General features: G+C 41.2%; 1 protein-coding gene across 8 annotated transcripts in view; it reads left to right on the top strand.

Moving 5' to 3' along the window:
• PGAP2 (post-GPI attachment to proteins 2) overlaps window positions 1-17,176 on the top strand; it is a 37,679-nt gene extending 20,503 nt beyond the window's left edge. For 2 of the 8 annotated variants that reach the window (XM_074304968.1, XM_074304966.1), the window contains 5 exons: window positions 5,377-5,555; window positions 13,952-14,204; window positions 14,473-14,579; window positions 16,437-16,545; window positions 16,883-17,176. In XM_074304968.1, coding sequence (XP_074161069.1) covers window positions 5,377-5,555; window positions 13,952-14,204; window positions 14,473-14,579; window positions 16,437-16,545; window positions 16,883-17,016 — 782 coding nt within the window. In that variant the 3' untranslated portion in view covers window positions 17,017-17,176. Of the gene's footprint in view, window positions 1-763; window positions 807-3,880; window positions 4,017-4,840; window positions 4,867-5,376; window positions 5,556-13,951; window positions 14,205-14,472; window positions 14,580-16,436; window positions 16,546-16,882 lie in introns of those variants that run through there. The other 6 variants (XM_074304961.1, XM_074304964.1, XM_074304963.1 and 3 more) reach the window with 5 other exon arrangements.
• The last annotated feature ends 1,220 nt before the right edge of the window (window positions 17,177-18,396 follow it).

Here is an 18,396-nt window from a genome sequence, read left to right on the forward strand (position 1 = left end):
GAGATGATAGTTAAAAAAACCCATGAGGTCTTGATAAGATTGTTGAGAAAGAGTAAAAAGGGAAAAGAAGAAGACTCTGGACAGAATCTGAATATTCTGGTTTTCTTTATGCAGCCTATGGTCACACAAACATTTATGACTGCCACATTTTAATGTTGCCATGCAGTCCACTAACCCCCAATGGTTTTCATGGTTCAAATCTTTTCCCCTTCCACTTACATTAATGAAATTCATATAATCATGGATTTAAATCTAGAAGAGGGACCTTGGAGACCATCTATCTAGCCTTTATTTTCTAACTGAGAAATTTAAGGACTTGAGGTGATTCCATGACTTGTCCAACACAATCAAGGAGGAACCCACTCCATGAATTTCTACCTCCCTATAGGTGGCCTAATAAATAGAGAATCATAGAATCTCTGAAATCAAAATGATCTTGAAGGGTGAACCCCAACTTATCTTCCTTAGACATGAATGTCATGTTACTTCTTCACTATCTGTAGTAGCTCTCCATTGCTTACTAAGTTATGCTTAGACTCTTGTTCCTTACGATTAAGGATTTATGTCATACTGTTCCTTTCTGTGTATTCCATGCTTTAGCCAAGTTTAATCTATTCTCTGGCTTTTGCCCACTATCCCATCTCCATGCCTTTTCCCATTCCACTTTTGGACAATAATCATTGCTTTGAAAATTTTCTTTGTGTTGAAGTAATATGTTTCTTCTAGTTCTAGTTCTACTCTCTGGGACAAAGTGAAAGAAGTTTAATTTTTCTTCCACATGATAGCCCTTCAGATACTTGAAAACAGTTAAGTATTTCTCCTCCCTCCTTCCACTCATTCGCCTTTTCTTCTCCCCTCCTCCAACCAAATGATGTCATCTCTTTTCCCATTCACAATACCTTAGCCAGATGTCCTCAACTCCTTTGCCTTTTTTCAGAGGATTCTTCAAAACTAAGCTTCCTGCAGATTCAGAGACTCTAATTAGGGCCTCAATCTGTACTTGGCAACCACTTCCCTCTGGCATTCGGCTGTCTATTCTTGCCTTGCCTTGGTTGAATTCTAAATTTAAGGCCAACCCTTGAAACTAAAACAAATATATTGATTCCTGAGCCAAGGACTATTTTGGGGCAGATCTCCTTTTCTCTTAAGATCTCTGTTTTCTTTTTGGTAAAATGGATTCATTATAAACAAACAAGAAAATGGAAGGCAAAGGGCTTTGAAAAGTATGAAGGATTATACTTTAACATATTTAACATGTATTGGTCAACCTGCCATCTGGGGGAGGGGGTGGGGGGAAGGAGGGGAAAAGTTGGAACAAAAGGTTTTGCAATTGTCAATGCTGAAAAATTACCCATGCATATACCTTGTAAATAAAAAGCTATAATTAAAAAAAGGGAAAAAAAGTATTAAGGATAATGAAAGTGGACTCAGGATGTCTGAAAATATACTAACAAGTGAACCAGAGCAACCATGAAGTCTCCTGTCCCAGAGTGCTTCTTCTATAATTACAGAGAGTCAAGAGGATATTCAGGGCCTGATGTTGGCTCTGAATATCCTCTTGACTCTCTGTAAGAATCCTTTTTTATTTCAATAAAACATTTATTAAGCACCCAGCATGTGAAAGGCCCTATTTATAACATGAGGATATAAATATAGATACAAAATAGCCCTTGCTTTTAAGGAGAACAATGTAACTTGGTACTATACATAATTATGATAATGGAGAGGGAAACAAAGTTCAAAGTATAAGTGCAACAATAGCTAAATTGGGGAAGATCTTAAAATTCAGTCAGGATTTTGTTTTTCACTTGGGAGGCAATAGGGAGCTACTGCAAATTTTTGAGCAAAGGAGTAACATGACTAATTCTGTGCCTAAAGATTAGTCAGGCAACGGATGATAGGTGAATAGCTAGATCACAGAACCATTCAGTATCTGAGACTGGAAGTGATATGAAGAATGAATTACTTAGATGGGGTGGGCTTGAAAGGTGATGTGGTTTGGGGTAGACAAAATGCCCTTTGAGATTTCTTTCAGTATAAATATTATATGAGTCTTTCTGGGTAATTAAGACGAGAAACACAAAATGAGGTCCTTATGATGGAACTAGAATTCGAAGGAGATACAATTGTTTCCAATAGATATTTCACATTTTCTTCCAACTTTTTATTTCTTTGAGTTTAATTTATTGTTTCTTGATATCTGATGGAAATAATAGCTTTCACATACACTATTCTAATCTTTAAGGAAATTTTTTCCTTTTTTTTCTTTCTTTTTTTAGAATTTATAGAAAACTTTAATTTTACAGTGCATTTTTCAAATATTACCACATGTGATCATCACAACAGTAGGGTCTATTATTATCTCTATTTTTTCTAATAAATTTATTTACTTTTAATACACATTGCTTTATGAATCATGTTGGGAGAGAAAAATCAGAGCAAAAGGGAAAAATCATAAGAGAGATTAAAAAAAAAAAAACACAGAAAAAAGAAGTCAACATAACATCTGTTGTTTTATATTCAGTCTCCTTACTTCTTTTTCTGGATGTAGATGGCATTTCTATTAAAAAGTCTATTGGAATTGCTTTGGGTCACTGAACTATTGCGAAGAACCAAGTCTTTTGTAGTTGACCATTGCACATTCTTGCTATTATTGTGTACAATGTATTTCTGGTTCTGCTTATTTCATTAGCATGTAACCATTACTTCATGTAAATATTTTTAGGTCTTTCTAAAATTAGTTTGTTCATCATTTTTAATAGAATAATAATATTCCATTACTCTCATATACCACAACTTGTTGAGCCATTCCTCAATTGATGGGCATCTACTCATTTTCCAATTCATTGATACCACAAAAAGAACTCCTACAAACACTTTTGCACATATGGGTTCTTTTTCCCTCCTTTATGATTTCCTCAGGTTACTGACTCAGTAATGACACTGATGGATCAAAGGGTATGCACAATTTTATAGCCCTTTGGGCATAATTCAAAATTGCTCTCCAGAATGGTTGATCATTTTACAACTTCGCCAACAATTCATTAGTTTCTCTGTTTTCCCAAATCCCCTCCAACAGTTATCACTATCTTTTCCTGTCATCTTAGCCAATCTGAGAGATGTGAGGTGGTACCTTAGAATTTTTTTAATTTGCATTTCTCTAATCAATAAGTGATTTAGAACATTTTTTCATATAGCTGTAGATGGCTTTAATTTTATCATCTGAAATTTAAGACATACAAAATTAAATAAAATGTGACCCCATGGAATGCATAAGGAGAGTACTTGCTCTCTCTATTTCTCCTTGTAAAGATAGCATGGATTCAGTCATCCCAACTCTGTTTCCAAAGTGAGGACCTCCTGCTTGGACAGCAGCAATACAAGGACCTGATAGAGACACCCTAACATTCCGAGAGGTAGAAGGAAAAGAAAGAATCAAACTATAGCAATAGAGTGAGAATATGTCCTCAGATTGATAATCAGAATTTGATGAGCCCTAGTGTGCCAGATAGGGAGCTCAATGATAAGGGGATGCTCTAAGACAGATGTTGATTCGTGTTTCCAATGGGATGTGTTTGTGACCAAGTTTGGTTCATTCTGGGGCAAACTTCAGGTCTCACTTAAGATGTTGAGTCAGGGTTCCCTCTGAAACTGAAATCCAGCTTTAATCTGGGATCTAGTGCTTGATCTGTGGGTGGGAGGTCAGGGTTAAGATTAAATCTCTCTCTTGGTAGGTTCTGTGCTTCTAAATTCAGTCAGTGTTAGATGAGGGTGAAACTTGGGAGAGATCTGTCCCAGGGGGTAGGAGGTGTGGCTATCAGATAGGGCAGAGGCCAATTTCCTGGAGTAGGTGGGCAGAACCAGGGCCATGACCAGAGAAGGATTGGCTAGATGGTAGCCTGTAGAGTGGGCAGGGGAAGGAGGACCCCAGAGCCCAAGTCCCGCCCCAACATAGCCTCATTGTGAATCCTGTAATCGCTGCTTGAGCCCAGTCTCTGCTCTGCCAGGTGCAAAGTGTGAGTAACTTTCCTTCTAGGAATCAAGGGGATTCCACAGTTAGCACTATTCCCCTGTTAGTCTGGTTTCCTGGGGCTAGGAATATCTTCTTAGGGATGGGGCACCAGCTTCCACAATGGGCCTGGAGCCCATGAGACACTAGTGGAAGGGAAACTGTGCACACCTCCTCCTTCCCTTTCCCCAGCAAAGAGTAGAATCCTGGGCTGAAAGTCAGGTGCTTTAATGTCAGTTCTGTCCCTTGTCTCACTGTGTGGCCTTGGACAGGTCCTTTCCTTTCATGGACCTTCACTTTCCTCCTCTGTAAAAATGGAGGGATTTTAGTGGAAAGTCTCCAAGATACATTTCAGCCTTGTTCCATAATTTTATGATTTGAGAGACCAGGGGATCAAGGCTAATTTCATCAAGATTCAAGAGCTGGGCTGCAATAAGTCTCAATATTAATCTGTGTTCCTACAAAGAGCAAGAGAGTTCAGGCTAAGGGAGGATGCATCCTGTGCTTCTCTTACCTAATTCACAAAAAGCTTGGCAAGAGGGAGGATTACGACTCAGAGAGGTTGGGGGTCAGGCCCTGGGGCCCTGGCATGCAGCCCAGGTAGGAAATCAGGTAGAATAAGAGCTGCTGGGCCATAGCTGAGATCTGGCTGTGCCTAAAGGTGGGATGGGACAGTGGGGGCGGTTTCCTTGATACTTCGTCCCCAGCTGCTCTCCCAGGTCATTCCATAGTCATTCTTGGGTGCTGTGCAGGAATGTGGTTAAACCAGATTAGATGTGAGAAGGTATCTCCTGTATGAGTGAGACACCCCCCCCCTCTTCCCTATACTAACATGATCCAAGAGAAGGAATCTTAGGGTAAAGTGGGATCTAAGCCCCTGCTCTTCCATTGGCTTGTTTGGGCAAGTTTTTTCCTAACTTTTCTCCTCTCTAGAATTAAGAATTGGTTTTGATCATCTAAAGCCTCTTTTGGCTCTTAGAGGTCTGCTCTGCACTCTCCATACCCTTTGTCTTTTTAAAATTTTTGTCTCTTATTTTCTCTTTCTGTGTTCCTACTTTTTTCTCTCTCTGTTTCTTATATCTCTTTTGTTTTAGCCTCTGTATATTTTTTTTCTATCTCTAATGACATGTCTGGGGAGACACGTCTCCCCAGTTTTTTAAAATTCTGTTTCTTTTTTTCTATCTTCAACTATTTTCAATATGTATGTCTCTTTCAATCTTTTCCTCATTGTATCTGTTCATTTCTGTTTTTCTTTTTCTCTTGACTTCTGGTTCTCTCCCATTACTCTGTAAGAGTCAGGTCTCCTTGAGTCCAATCTCAGTAGTCCCACAGTCCCTAGTCTTTCCCTCTTCCTCATGTCCCCTCAGGCCCCCTCAGGATGCTCCCCACGGCCTCTCAGCCCCTGGACCCTGAAGGCACTGTGCTTCGAATGCGCTTCACTTCTCTGGCCTATTGGGTCATCACCTTCCCCGTCTTCGGCTTCTTCTTCTGCATCTTCTGGTCCCTCTTGTTCCACTTTGAATACACAGTGGCTACTGACTGTGGGGTGAGTGCTGGGGCCAGTGGAATAGGGGTGGGTGGAAATGTTCTATCAGAAGGACTAACTAGAGAGTAAAAGACATAAAAGGAAGCAAGAAAAAACTTGGAGAGAGGCCAGATTCTGTGCCCTTCTTCCTCTGCCCTCTGGGCCCCAAAGCCTGTCCTGCCTCTGGTCAACTCATCCCCCACATTGGGATGGCATTCTTTTGGGGGAATAGGTACTTATTGCAGAGCACATTGGGCTGAGAGCCAAGAGACAAGGTTCTGGTCTTAGCTCCTGACTTACTTTGTGACTTTGGGCAAATGCCTTCTTCATTTCTTGTCCCCTACTCTATAAAAAGTGATTAAACTCAATGAACTCTGCTATTTCTTGAGCTTTGACATTTATTTGTTCTACAGTCTCTTAAGATTCAGTGATTGAATACAATAAACATTTACTAAGTGCTGATTCTGTGCAAGACCCTCTACTCCAAAGCTTCTTAAACTATGGGTCGTAACCTCACACTGGGTTGTGTAACTGAATGTGGGGTTTGTGAAATTATGATTTATTATCAGTAAATGTTTGATTTGTATGCCTACATACCGAGGTTGCATAGAAATTTCTCAAGCTAAGAGTTTGCCAATGGAAAAGCTATAAGAAGCCCTGCCATACTCCATTCTGCAGGTATAGTGATTAAAACCAGCACAATCACTGACCTTCAGATGTTTATAGTCTGCAAGGGACATCTACACAAAGAGCTCTTGGCTTTTTCCTGATTAGACAACCTTTGTAGTGTTCTACTTAGTTCTTATTGCCATATTTTAGGAATGACATTGACAAACTAGATGCAGAGGTCTGTCCCTCAGACTGGAGGAAGGCCAGACTATAGTAAAAACAAAAACTCACACTCTGTCTCCGGCCCTCAACCTATTTGCCATAACCCGGCGGGCTGCATCTGGCCCGCGGGCCATAGTTTGAGAACCCCTGAACTAGAGCTAACCACAGAAAACTAAACACCATAATAAAGAACCTAGAAGGAATTCATCTAGGATATTTTCAACTGAAAGAATTAGGAATTGAAGGAATTAAGCCTGGAGAAGAGATTTGTAGGATGAGTAGCGATCATTCTTCTAATAGTTAAAGGACTGTCATATTGACAGAATCCTAGATTTGTTCTGTTTTTCCTCAAATGGTAGAATAATAGAGGAATCAATGGAGGAAGAAGGTAGAGAAACAGGTTGTAAGGAAAAACTTCCTAATAGAGTCAACCAAGAGTGAAATGGACTCCTCCAGGGTGAAGAGGTTCTAGAGTCTAAGGGAAGTTGCAGGTTAAGGCTTGATATTGAAGTCTGAAGGGTAAGCAACCCAGTCAAGAAGGGCAACCAATGTGAGATAGACTATGTGACTTTTTCTGTGATTCTCAAAAGGTTAGAAGTTTCTGATCCTTATAACCTCCTTTCTTCTGCTATTATCTCTGAGATGATTCAACTTTCTGTTTTCCTTCTTTACAGGCAGTAGTGCTGTGTGTATTCTCTGCAATTTATTCACAAGAGTCAAGAAGGATATACAGACAGAAATACTAATGTGGGGGATAATCTTTAGACAAGTATATAGAAGAAAGGTACCTAATCACACACTAGAAAGTTATTTAAATTTTCTCTACTATTCTTTTTGAACTAATGTTTCTTTAGTTTTATCTTTGCCTGTGATCTTCTCTAGGCTCAAGTGTCTAACTCCAAGCTGATCCCTGATATGAATAAATTTTCTGCACCAGAACATTCACAATACTTAGTGCTTTACTCAAACAAGTGTACTGGATCTAGCTTATTGGCCCATTTTACAATTCCATTTTCCCTTACAGTCAATTTGCCCTTTCCTTCTATGAAAGAGAAATTTCCATCACTTAAAAATGTACTATAGGACTCTTTCTAAAATCTTTCCACATATGATATGGGAAATTTGAAGGTGGGAGGAATTACTTCTAGGTGAGGGAATTGGAAAGCACTTTATGGAATTGGAGGAAGAGATGTTCTGAAGATAGACAAGGAAAGAACATATTCCAATCATGGGAGGTAGCCTGCACAAATGTACTGATATAGAAGAGGGATCAGGGAATAGCTGATAATCCAATTTAAATGAAGTGCATATTATATGAAGGGAATTATTATATTATAAGGTTGGAAAAGTAGATTAGGACCAGATTGTGAAGGGCAATGAATGCCAGACTAAGGAATTTGAACTTTATCTAGTAGACACTGAAAAGCCATTGAAAATTTTTGAGTTGAAAATAAACATGGTCAGATCTAAAGATGTGTCAACTTAGGTAGAAGAGTGGATAGACCATTGGACTTGGTGTCAGGAAGGCCTGAATTAAAATTCTGCCTTGGATACTTAAAAGCTGTGTGACCCAGACTCTGTCTGCCTCAGTTTCTTTCACTGTAAAATGAGGATAATAATAGCACTCCCTTCCCAGGATTGTTGTAAGGATATAATGAACTATATCTGTAAAAGGTTCTGCAAACTTTAAAGCAACATACAAACATTAGCTATTGTTATAGATTGCTAATCATTATAACTGTCTTAATGTACATTAGAAAATTGCTCAAATAGTATTTCAAGAATTTATTGGAGGGGGAGATACTGGAAGATAATACAATGGTCATGGAGAGAGGAGATGATCCATAAGGCTTGTTCCAGACTCTGGACTTGAAGAAGAACTCTAGAAGAAAAGTCACAAATAACAGAATTTTAGGCTGATAGAAGATTTTTGAGCAAGAGTAGGGAAGTGGGAACAAGATCTCTTCCCTTACTTTCCATAACAAAATGCATCCCCTTTCCTATCAAGCTTTCAGTACTTTATTGTTGTTTAATCATTCAATCATATCCAACTCTTTATGACCCTTTATGGAGTTTTCTTGGCAAAGACATTGCTTTGCTTTGCCATTTCCTTCTCCAGTGATTCTCCTTTTGTCAGAACTCTCCATTATGACCTGTTTGTCTTAGGTAACCCTGCGTATCATAGCTCATAGTTTCATTGAACTTGGTAAGCCCCTCCATCATTACAACCAGTAATCCAGGAGGAATTTCAATACTTAGTCCTCCATGGCTCTTCAACAATGAGATGATTGAGGTCATTTCTAATGATCTTGTGATAGAGAGCCAGTTACAACCAGAGAGAGGATTATGGGAACTGAGTGTGGATCACAACATTGCATTTTCACTCTTATTGTTGTTGTTTGCTTGCATTTTGTTTTCTTTCTTATTTTTTCTTTTTTGATCTGATTTTTCTTGTGAAGCATGATAATTATATATGTATACATATATTGGATTTAACATATTTTTTAAAAACATATTAACATATATTGGATTACTTGCCATCTAAAGAAGGAGGTAGTAGGAAGAGGGGAGGGAAAATTTGGAACATAAGATTTGCAAGGGTCAATGTTGAAAAATTATCCATGCCTATGTTTTGAAAATAAAAGGCTTTAATTAAAAAAAAAAAGATTAAAAAATAAATGTACATGAATAACCAGAAAAAATAAAACAAACAAAAAAAGAAGAAAAAAAATACTTAGTGCTCCTTTTATGTCAAAAATGTCTATTTTGAAGCCTTTCTTCCCCCCCTTATGAACTCCATTCTGTACCAAATAACACTGTGACAAAGACAGAAGGAGGAAGAGACTAAGGCTCTTTCTTCCCCTCTTTCTCCTGGGCCTCTAGTCTAGTTGGGAAGATGAAACTTCTACATAGAATTGATGTGATTCCTAAAAGCTGTGGGAGCTCAGAGGAGGAAGAAATCCTTGAAAGGTATATATTGGGAGGGGCAGCATTTAAGATTCTAGGAAGAAGTGGGGAAAGATCTGGGCCTTCAAGGGAGGGTGTGAAGGAAGAGGCTTTTTAGTCTTTACATAGGGGGATAGGTAGAAACTTGCAGATTATATTTCTAGGGCCTCTGAATTGTCCAGTTTAACTAAAAGGGTTGGGGGGGCAAATGAAATGGGTAAGGGAGGTTGAAGCTGTACTCTGTAAACTTCAAATAACCTAAAGAATATAAACTATCTCCTATAATTTATGGAGAGCCATGGCAGCTTCTTGAGCAGAGAAATAATATGATCAGATCTCGGCTATGGAAAGATGACTGGTTTCCTGCAGAGTGGGGATATTAAGAAGAAGGAAGCTGCAGTTAGAGGGTTTAGAGGGGGTTTAAGATCTCACATAGGAATTGTGTGGAATGGATGAGGAAATGTGGAAAGAGAAAAGGAACAGGTCTTCAGGAAAGAGAATGCTCTTTAAGGTTCCTTTCAGCTCTTAAATATAATGATGACTACTAATCAAAGATAACTCCAAAGATACTTAATGCCTTAAAATAAAAGAATGAATCTCTATTGATAGAATTTCAGGAATAATATTAGTAGGGGGAAAGGCAGTTGGAGAGGGGAATGAAAGGATCCTTTTAGCCAAAAGGTGCTCTTTATTTTGTACTCTGCCAATCCCATTATTAACTTAAAGATTTCAATTTGAGGTTGTGAAAGACAATGTTGAGGTGGAGCCATGTGTAAAGAAAGATGATTTCAATATGTGATGTAGTCTATCTCTAATAAAGCAACTCAATACAACTGAGAGAACACTGGCTCTTGAGTTAGAGAGATCTATATCTCACCACTTTCAAATTCTACCATTGTGACCTTGGGAAATCATAGTATGTGCTTGAATTCCTCTATCTCATGATGGGGTAAAATTAGATATCTTCTGAAGATTCTTCCAACTCTATATCTGTATCTGTGCAAACATCAACTCTACGTAGAACACTGTGTTACATGTGGCAGTGGTCGGAGTTTGATTTTAATAACAAAGTTTGGCCAAAATGTGGTCCATGCTTTTAGGAACTCACAGTGTGACAGGAGGAAAAGACACCAAGAAATTTCACCGTGAAACACAATAATACATAATAATCACAGAGATATAAGAAAAATGAGATCCCAAGGAGAAAATAATTTTTTATTGAAGGATCTCGGAAAATTTCTTGGAAATCCTTCTACTTATATCCTTGATCCCATCGCCTCTGATCTCCAGTGACAATTTGCCTCTTCCATCATTTCTTTTCTTACACTATCTTACTGAACTTTTCTTTGCCATTTAAACCATGCCCAGAGCTTCCTTATACTTAAAAAAACTTCCCTTGACTCTTGACTCTGCTTTGTCCTCAAATTCTTATCATCTCTTCCTTTCACTGCCAAATTTACACCCTTGTTATCTTATTTTCCACTCACTTCTCAAACCTTTGCAATCAGGCTTATAACTCCCCACTGAAATTGCTCTTCAGAAGTTACTAACAATTTCTTGATAAATCCCATATCATCTTTCTCATATGTCATCCTCTTTGACAATCTCTGGGTCTTGGATATTGTTGACTACCTACTCTTATTCCTGGATTCTCTCATCTCCTTACTTTCATCACATTGTTCTCTTCAGGGATTCTAGTTAACTCTCTGACTAAGCCCTCTAAGTTTACTTTGGTGGTTTTGCCTTCCTTTTCCACCACTAAGGTTTTGTACTGGATTTCTCTCTCTCTCTCCCTCCCTCCATCCCTTTTTCCCTTCTCTCTCTCCCTTTCCTCCTCCTTTCCCCTTTTTCTTTCCCCCCCTCCCTCTCTTCCTTTCTTCCTCTATTTCTCTCCCTCTCTTGGTGAATTCCACAGCTCTTATGGGTTCAGTTGGCTTCTTTATGCAGATTCCCAAATCTCTTTTTCTAGCACTATTCTCTGTCCTGAACTCTAGTCTTAACTCACTGACTGCCTACAGTTCTGAATATCCCATCAACATTTCATATTTTATGTTTGAAAAATAGAACTCATTATCTTCCTCTAAATCTGCCTTTCCCTCAAACTTCTCTATTTCAGCTAAAGGCATTACCATTCTTCCAAGTTCCTTCCTAGTTAGCTCTAGGAGTCTTCCTTGATTCCTTTCTCTCCTTCATTCCCTATATCCTATCAGTTGCCAAGTTTTATCAGGTTCCTCTGCATACTTCTTGCCTCTGTGATATTTCTTGCATGAGAGATAGTTTTAGAACCTTGGATCTCAAGTTAACACTCCTGACAGTCTGACCAATTTGTGATTGAACAAATCACTGAACTTCAGTTTCATCATCTGTAAAATAAGTGTACCTATATCCATAGAGGCCCAGAGGGATTTTGTAAGGATCAAAAAAGATTAATTCATATAGAAATGGCAGTTATTTTTATCAGCACCCTTCTCCCCATTCACATGATCACTATTCTGGTTCTTATCACCTCTTGCCTTCAAAGATAGTATTAACTCCTATTAGTCTCCTGTTTTCAGCCTCTTTGTTCTTTTTTTTTTTTTTTTTTTTTAGAATTTTTTTTTCCACAGTATATATGCATGAGTAATTTTAAAAAATAATATTATCCCTTGTATTCATTTTTCCAAATTATCCCCCCCTCCCTCCACTCCCTCCCTCCGATGACAGGTAATCCCATACATTTTACATGTGTTGCAATATAACCTAGATACAATATATGTGTGTAAATCCCATTTTCTTGTTGCACGTTAAGTATTAGATTCCGAAGGTATAAGTAACCTGGGTAGATAGACAGTAGTGCTAACAATTTACATTCGCTTCCCAGTGTTCCTTCTCTGGGTGTAGTTATTTCTGTCCATCATTGATCAACTGGAAGTGAGCCTCTTTGTTCTTTAGTAATCCTCCACACTATTGTCAAATGAACATTCATGAAACATAAGATTGACATGTTGCTTTCCTGCTCAAAAATTTCCAATGTCTCCTTTTTGTCTTTTACACCTTATCCTGACAGAGACCTCCACAACTTACCTCTTTTGCCTACCTTTCCCTCCTTTTTTACACTGCTTGCATCATCCATCTCTCTGACTTTGCATAGGCTGTTCTCCTAGTCTTGGAAGGCACTCTGGCCTTATTTCTGTGTTTTCAGACCTCTTTCAAGACCTAGCTAAGTATTACCTTCCCCTGAAAGCCTTTCCTAGTTCCCTCTACCCTGCCTTGTTGTTAAAGTTCTACTTTTTTCAAATTGTCTTATCATTATGCATTATTGTAGGACTTAGCACAGTACCTGCTATATAATGCTTGATAAATGTTAATTAATTGTCTGCGTTATATCCCATGAGGATTATGTAAGCTCTTTGAAGGCAGAAAGTTTTCAGATTTTAACTCCATTCTTCTAATACCTAGAAAGGTCCTTGTATATTTTTAAAGAGGACCAGATCTGTATTTTCATCCATGTGGGGAATTTGTGATACTAAAGCTTCATCTGTTGATTTTCAACTTATAGTCTTAAGAGAATTGCTTGAATCTCTAAGAGACTGAGTAACTTTTCTAAGGTTATACAGCCATTATATACGGAACCTTTAACCCAAGTCATAGTGACTCTGAGGCTAGTTCTCTATCTACTCTGACTTGCACAGAGAAAGCATGTCATAAATGTGTGTTGAATTGAATTGAAATGAAATGAAAGCAAAATAGGGTACAGAAGCCATTCTAAGCCTAGGATATAATGTGGAAAAAAGACACAGAAGAAAGAGAGCCTTTGAAGGGAGACTGAAATTAATCTAATTTGGCCTGAGTATACAGTATAGGGAGGAGATAAATAGGGATGAGACTGGAAAGGTAAATATGTCTGAATTCACTTTGCTTCTCTTGTGACTTCATCTGGAGGCCTGGAAATTGATGATAATATTTATTTACTTGTTTGTTTTTATCTCTATAAGATTTACAAAAAGTGCTTGCTTCACAATTCTGGACATAGGACATGTGAGTGTTATAATCCTCATTTTACAGATAAAGAAACTGAAGTTCAGATGACTCATCAAGGCTATATGAATGATGGGGGGGGGCAGGAGTAGATATAAAGCACATCCTTACTGATCTCTTGCCCTCGTTGGGGAGATAGCTCCTATATTTGGAAGAGTAGCAGGAGCTCTCAGAATCACATAGGATGGTTGAGAACCATGTCATGAATGCAGGAAGTATCTTGGGCTAGGGTGGTCAGGGAGGACTGCATAAAGGAGGTAGGCCTTGACAGATACTAGTGTAATGATAATTATAAAACAAACCTAAATTTCTATGCCTCAATGACAAGTCTGGGTAAATGTGGACAAGTTTTGTCTCTGATGATGAAGATGAGGATGATTGTGGTGCTGATGATTAGTTGTGTGAGCAAATTAAATCTGTTCCCTGAATCGCAGTTTCTTCATCTGTGAAATAGGGGAAATAAGCCTTACATTAGCTCCATCTCTCACAGATGGAAGAAAATATTCTATAACGTTAAGTTGTAAGATACAGTGGCCATGTTTGTATACCTTCCCTGGAGTTTGAGCCATCCTGGAGACTGCTCCAAGATCTGGCCCACTCCACTCCATCCCTCTTTGCCCTAGGTGCCCAATTATCTTCCATCGGTAAGCTCAGCTATTGGTGGGGAAGTGCCCCAGCGGTACGTCTGGCGTTTCTGCATTGGCCTGCACTCCGCCCCCCGCTTCCTGGTGGCCTTTGTCTACTGGAACTACTACAGGAACTGCCCTTCACCCTGCTTTGGCTATGATCAGCTCTGCCTCCTCAACTTGGGCCTCAACCTCCTGGAGAATGTGGCCCTACTTCTGCTCACCTATGTCTCCTCCTCAGAGGACTTCAGTACGTGGCCTCAGCCTGGCTTTGGGAGTCCCCATTTTCAGGGGGAGACATGGCACCCATCCTCATGGAGTCCCCAGGCTGAGGGGAAAACATTGCCCCTTCCCTTAGGGAACCATAATCTTAAGGGGAAGACATAGCTTCTATGCTTAGGAAGCCCTGAGCCTGAGGGATCCAGATGGAGAGACCTGGGATAAGATGGGGACCTCCGTGGGGAGGGTCCTCGAGTTGCAGGGGAGTGGGACAAGCTCATTACTTCCTCCTTCTCCAGCCATCCATGAGAATGCCTTCATTGTGTTCATCGCTGCGGCTCTGGGCCACATGCTGCTAACCTGTATTTTGTGGCGTCTGACAAAGAAACATACAGTAAGTTTGGAGGTAAACATCACTGCTTTTTCTTCTTGGATTTGGGGGCTTGAGAACTGGGTTTGGGCAGAAAAAGGGGTGAGGCAACGGAGCTCAGGTGGGGATGGAACAGAGAGGGTCAGAGGATGTGGGATGGAAAGAGGGAATTCTTAGAGGAGAGCCTCTTTAAGACTGGAGCCTAGGTACTGAGGCCATGGGGAGAAATAGGGTAAGATAGAAGTCAGAAATATCCGGAGTCAAGAATTTTAGGTAAGGATTCTTGGTGGAAGGAGGTAATGTAGGAGCCCAGGAAATGTGTGAAGTGGGGAGAAGGCATGACAGAACTTGGGAGGACTTGCCAAAGATATTTCTGCTTGGGAGTGTCTGGGGTTTCTGAGACACACCTTTTCTTCAGCCTTATTGAATGTTTTTTAGCTATCTTCTGTCATTTCTGTCCCTCTGCCTAAAGCCATTTCTACCTGTCTCTCTGGCCATCTCTTAAGTATCACTTCATCTTTCTGAGATTCAGTAACCTCATCTATAAAGTCTTAAAGTAGGTATAACCCCAGAGGGTTGTGATGTGGTAAAGTCAATCTTAGAGAAATGTGACCTCTGGCTATCTTTGAAGATCTCTGACTACCGATGTATCATCTTCCACTATTTCTGACCATTTTTGCCTCTCTGGCTGTCTCTGTCTGATTCTCCCTTAGCCAGATCCCTCATAGGATCAGGATCCTGGCTGTTCACCTGTCTCCCATGTCTGCTTCTCCCTCTCTGAAATCCTATTCTTTTGTCTAGTCTGAGGGCAGAGGCTGGATGTGGACACCAGAGGGCAGTGTGTTCCTGGTCAGAGCCTTCTGGCTGGAAGCCCACTGATTCCAGGCCAAATTGGGCAAAGGATAATGTGGGTGTGGGGGCATTAAAGCCCCTGGCACAGGTAGAGACTATTCTCTGTCCTCCCACTCTCCACTGCCCCAGCTCTGCAGGTTAATTGTAGAATGGCAGGCGGGGGTTCTCTTCTGTCCCCAAGCAACAGGATTTTCTCCAACTCCACTGCACTCCAACTCCAGTCTTCCCCTGGATGTGAGGGCGGCAAGTGGTCCTAATGTTTGGGACTGGACAGGCCCCACGTTGTGGGAACCAAAGACTCCTGGAATTGGGATGAGGGAAGGATGTAGGGTGGAGAGATGGGAGGGATTACACACGGATTGGGGAAATGAGGAATGGAGATAAAAGATGGGAACAGGGAAATGCAATAATGAGGAGGTAGGAAGTGGAGGGATTGGAAGATGGGAGATTGGGGAAGGGAGAAATGAGGATATAGAGAAATACAGAGATTAGGGCTAGGTGAACAGTCAGACCTGGGGCCCTGGAAGCCATAGGGTAGGCCTCTGAGTTTGAATGACAGGAAGGAGCTGGTTGGGTGCAGGCGGGTATTGGGGGGAGGGCGATGTGGCTGCTCTAACGGCTCTTCCACCCCCTCGCTTTCCCCTGTGGTTTCCTCCTTCCCCAGTAGTTGCAGAGGAGGGAGTTCTGGCGGCAGTGACTCTGAGTGGCTTAAAAGGTGGGGGAGGCCAGTCTCAGAGAGCCCAGAGTTGGGGAGTATCTATTGAGATTCAGGCTTAGGGTGGTAGGTGGTTCATTTTTTTTTGTGGGTTCTCTGGAAGAGAAGACAAGGGAAAAGCAACAGAATTATGCCCTGCATGTTCCCCATCTCTGCCCCTCAACACATAAGTGTATGAATGCTTGTGCCTCCTTGTACTAAGTACTTGCTGGAGTGAGGTACCTTTGTTCCAGGCAATGGAGGTGGGAGAAACAACCTTGCCGGTGGGAAATCCCCCTCCTCGCCAGAGGACTCTCTGAGTAACCAGTTATCTATTTCTCCTTCAGGAACGCAAGTCCTACAGCTGGAAACAACGATTTTTTATTATCAACTTTGTCTCTTTCTTTTTGGCCCTAGCCGTCTACTTCCGGCACAATATGTACTGTGAGCCAGGAGGTGAGGTTGGGGGCTGGACTGGTGTGGTTCCTGCTGGTGCAATGGGAAAGGGACCTGTCTAGCCTCTCTCCCAGAGAAAGTCTAGAGCAGAGGACTAGTGGGGACCACTGTGCATCTTGATGAGGCACTGTGTAGTGGAAGGAGCCCTGGACTTGAATCAGGAGAACTTTGTTTCCTTTGGGCAGCTCCACAATCTTCTATAAAATAAGGGGATTAGATGAGAATACTCTCTTAAGGTCCCATTTTGGTCTCCCAGGCTGCACTGGGGTGGGTAGTAGGCCTCGGCCAGGCTCTCTGGGCTGCTTTGTTCACTTCCCTTCCTTCTCCCCACCCTCAGTGTACACCATCTTTGCGGTCCTTGAGTATACTGTGGTTCTAACTAACATGGGCTTCCACATGACTGCCTGTTGGGACTTCGGGAACAAAGAGATGCATGTTACCTCCATCCTGGCAGAAGATAAAAGATTCTGAGTCCTACCTCTCTCTCCCAAGAAGGCCAGGCTGGGCCATGTTGGAGAAGACCCAGCCTGATTAGAAGGTGCAGAGGGGACAGAGAATGCACTCCCTGCCCTATCCCTCAGATTTGCCCACCCCAGAAACTAATGGAGAAAATATAGAATTCTCGTCCCTAGTCCACTCTGTGTCCTCTCTGCTGGGTCCTGGGTGGAGGGATGGAAGGGTAAAGGGGACTAGAAGGGTCGACTAAGAGTTTCCTGCCCCAGGCTTCATCCTTCTATTCTCCCAGCCTCTGCTCCCATGGCTATAATGTCTAACTTTAGGATAAAGCAGACCAGCTCACTGGGATTAAGCATAAGGAGGCCATGGATGGGGGAGAAAGAAGTACCCTAACCAAGTGAGACACAGTGATAAAGATACCTAGTACCCTGCAGTACCATTGGAAGCATCAGCATGGTGAGATTCCAAGGAACTAGGCTTTCATTCTAGAGTGAAGTAGGTCCCCAGTTAGAGTGATATCAAGTCTCTGTCCTAAGGTCCTTTTACAGTTTATATCCTGTACCTTTGCTCTGATGTACTTCACTCAAATGACCTGAGCCATTAACAACTCTGATGTCAGGCAAGTTCCTTCCTCTTTGTGGCTCAGTTTACTTCTTTGTAAAATGAAGGCTGGAGCTCAAGACTGGGAGGTGTCAAAGTACATGAGATGGAGAGTGGGAACTCTTAGAGGGTAGCCTGTGTAAGTCTGGGTCCACACTGGAGTCTGGATACTGAGGCCATGGGGAGAAGTAGGGCAAGTCAAGAGTCAGAAGTATCAGGAATCAAGAACTTTAGGTAAGAATTCTTAATGGGGGGGGGCAGTATAGAAGCCCAGGAAATGTATGAAATGGGGTTAGAGGGCAGGACAGAACTATTGTGATGGTTTTCTTGCCTGCTTTCAGAATGTTCCCTTGGTCCAGTTCCAAATCCTATTACTGATCCCCCTTCCTTCAGGCCAGGAATATACAGGTTTTCAACCTCTTAGGTCAACGGCAAGATTCACAATTCTTGGGCATTTTGTAGGTAGCCTAGACCTGGTGCTCAGAATCATGGCACTGGTGAATTTGAAGAATCTTTATGCTTCAAATTTTACTTATTGGGAGGAATATTATTCCTCAAGAAGGAATAGGAGGAAAAGGACAGATTCAAGGTGGTAGAAAGTTGGATGCCTGGGAAGGGGGAAAGCTCAAAACGGGAGCTTCTCTCCACCCAGGATCATTTTCAAGAGTGGCCCCACACAGCTGGGTATGGCTGCACATGCTACAGTTTAGAACTCTTGTTAAGGAAATGGTGGTTGGGGGTGGGAAGGGAAAGTGGTAACAACAGAGGCTCTTCTGTGGGCCTGCACCCTTGTTA

The sequence above is a fragment of the Sminthopsis crassicaudata genome, chromosome 3, assembly GCF_048593235.1.
Source record: "Sminthopsis crassicaudata isolate SCR6 chromosome 3, ASM4859323v1, whole genome shotgun sequence".
NCBI classification, from domain to species: domain Eukaryota; kingdom Metazoa; phylum Chordata; class Mammalia; order Dasyuromorphia; family Dasyuridae; genus Sminthopsis; species Sminthopsis crassicaudata.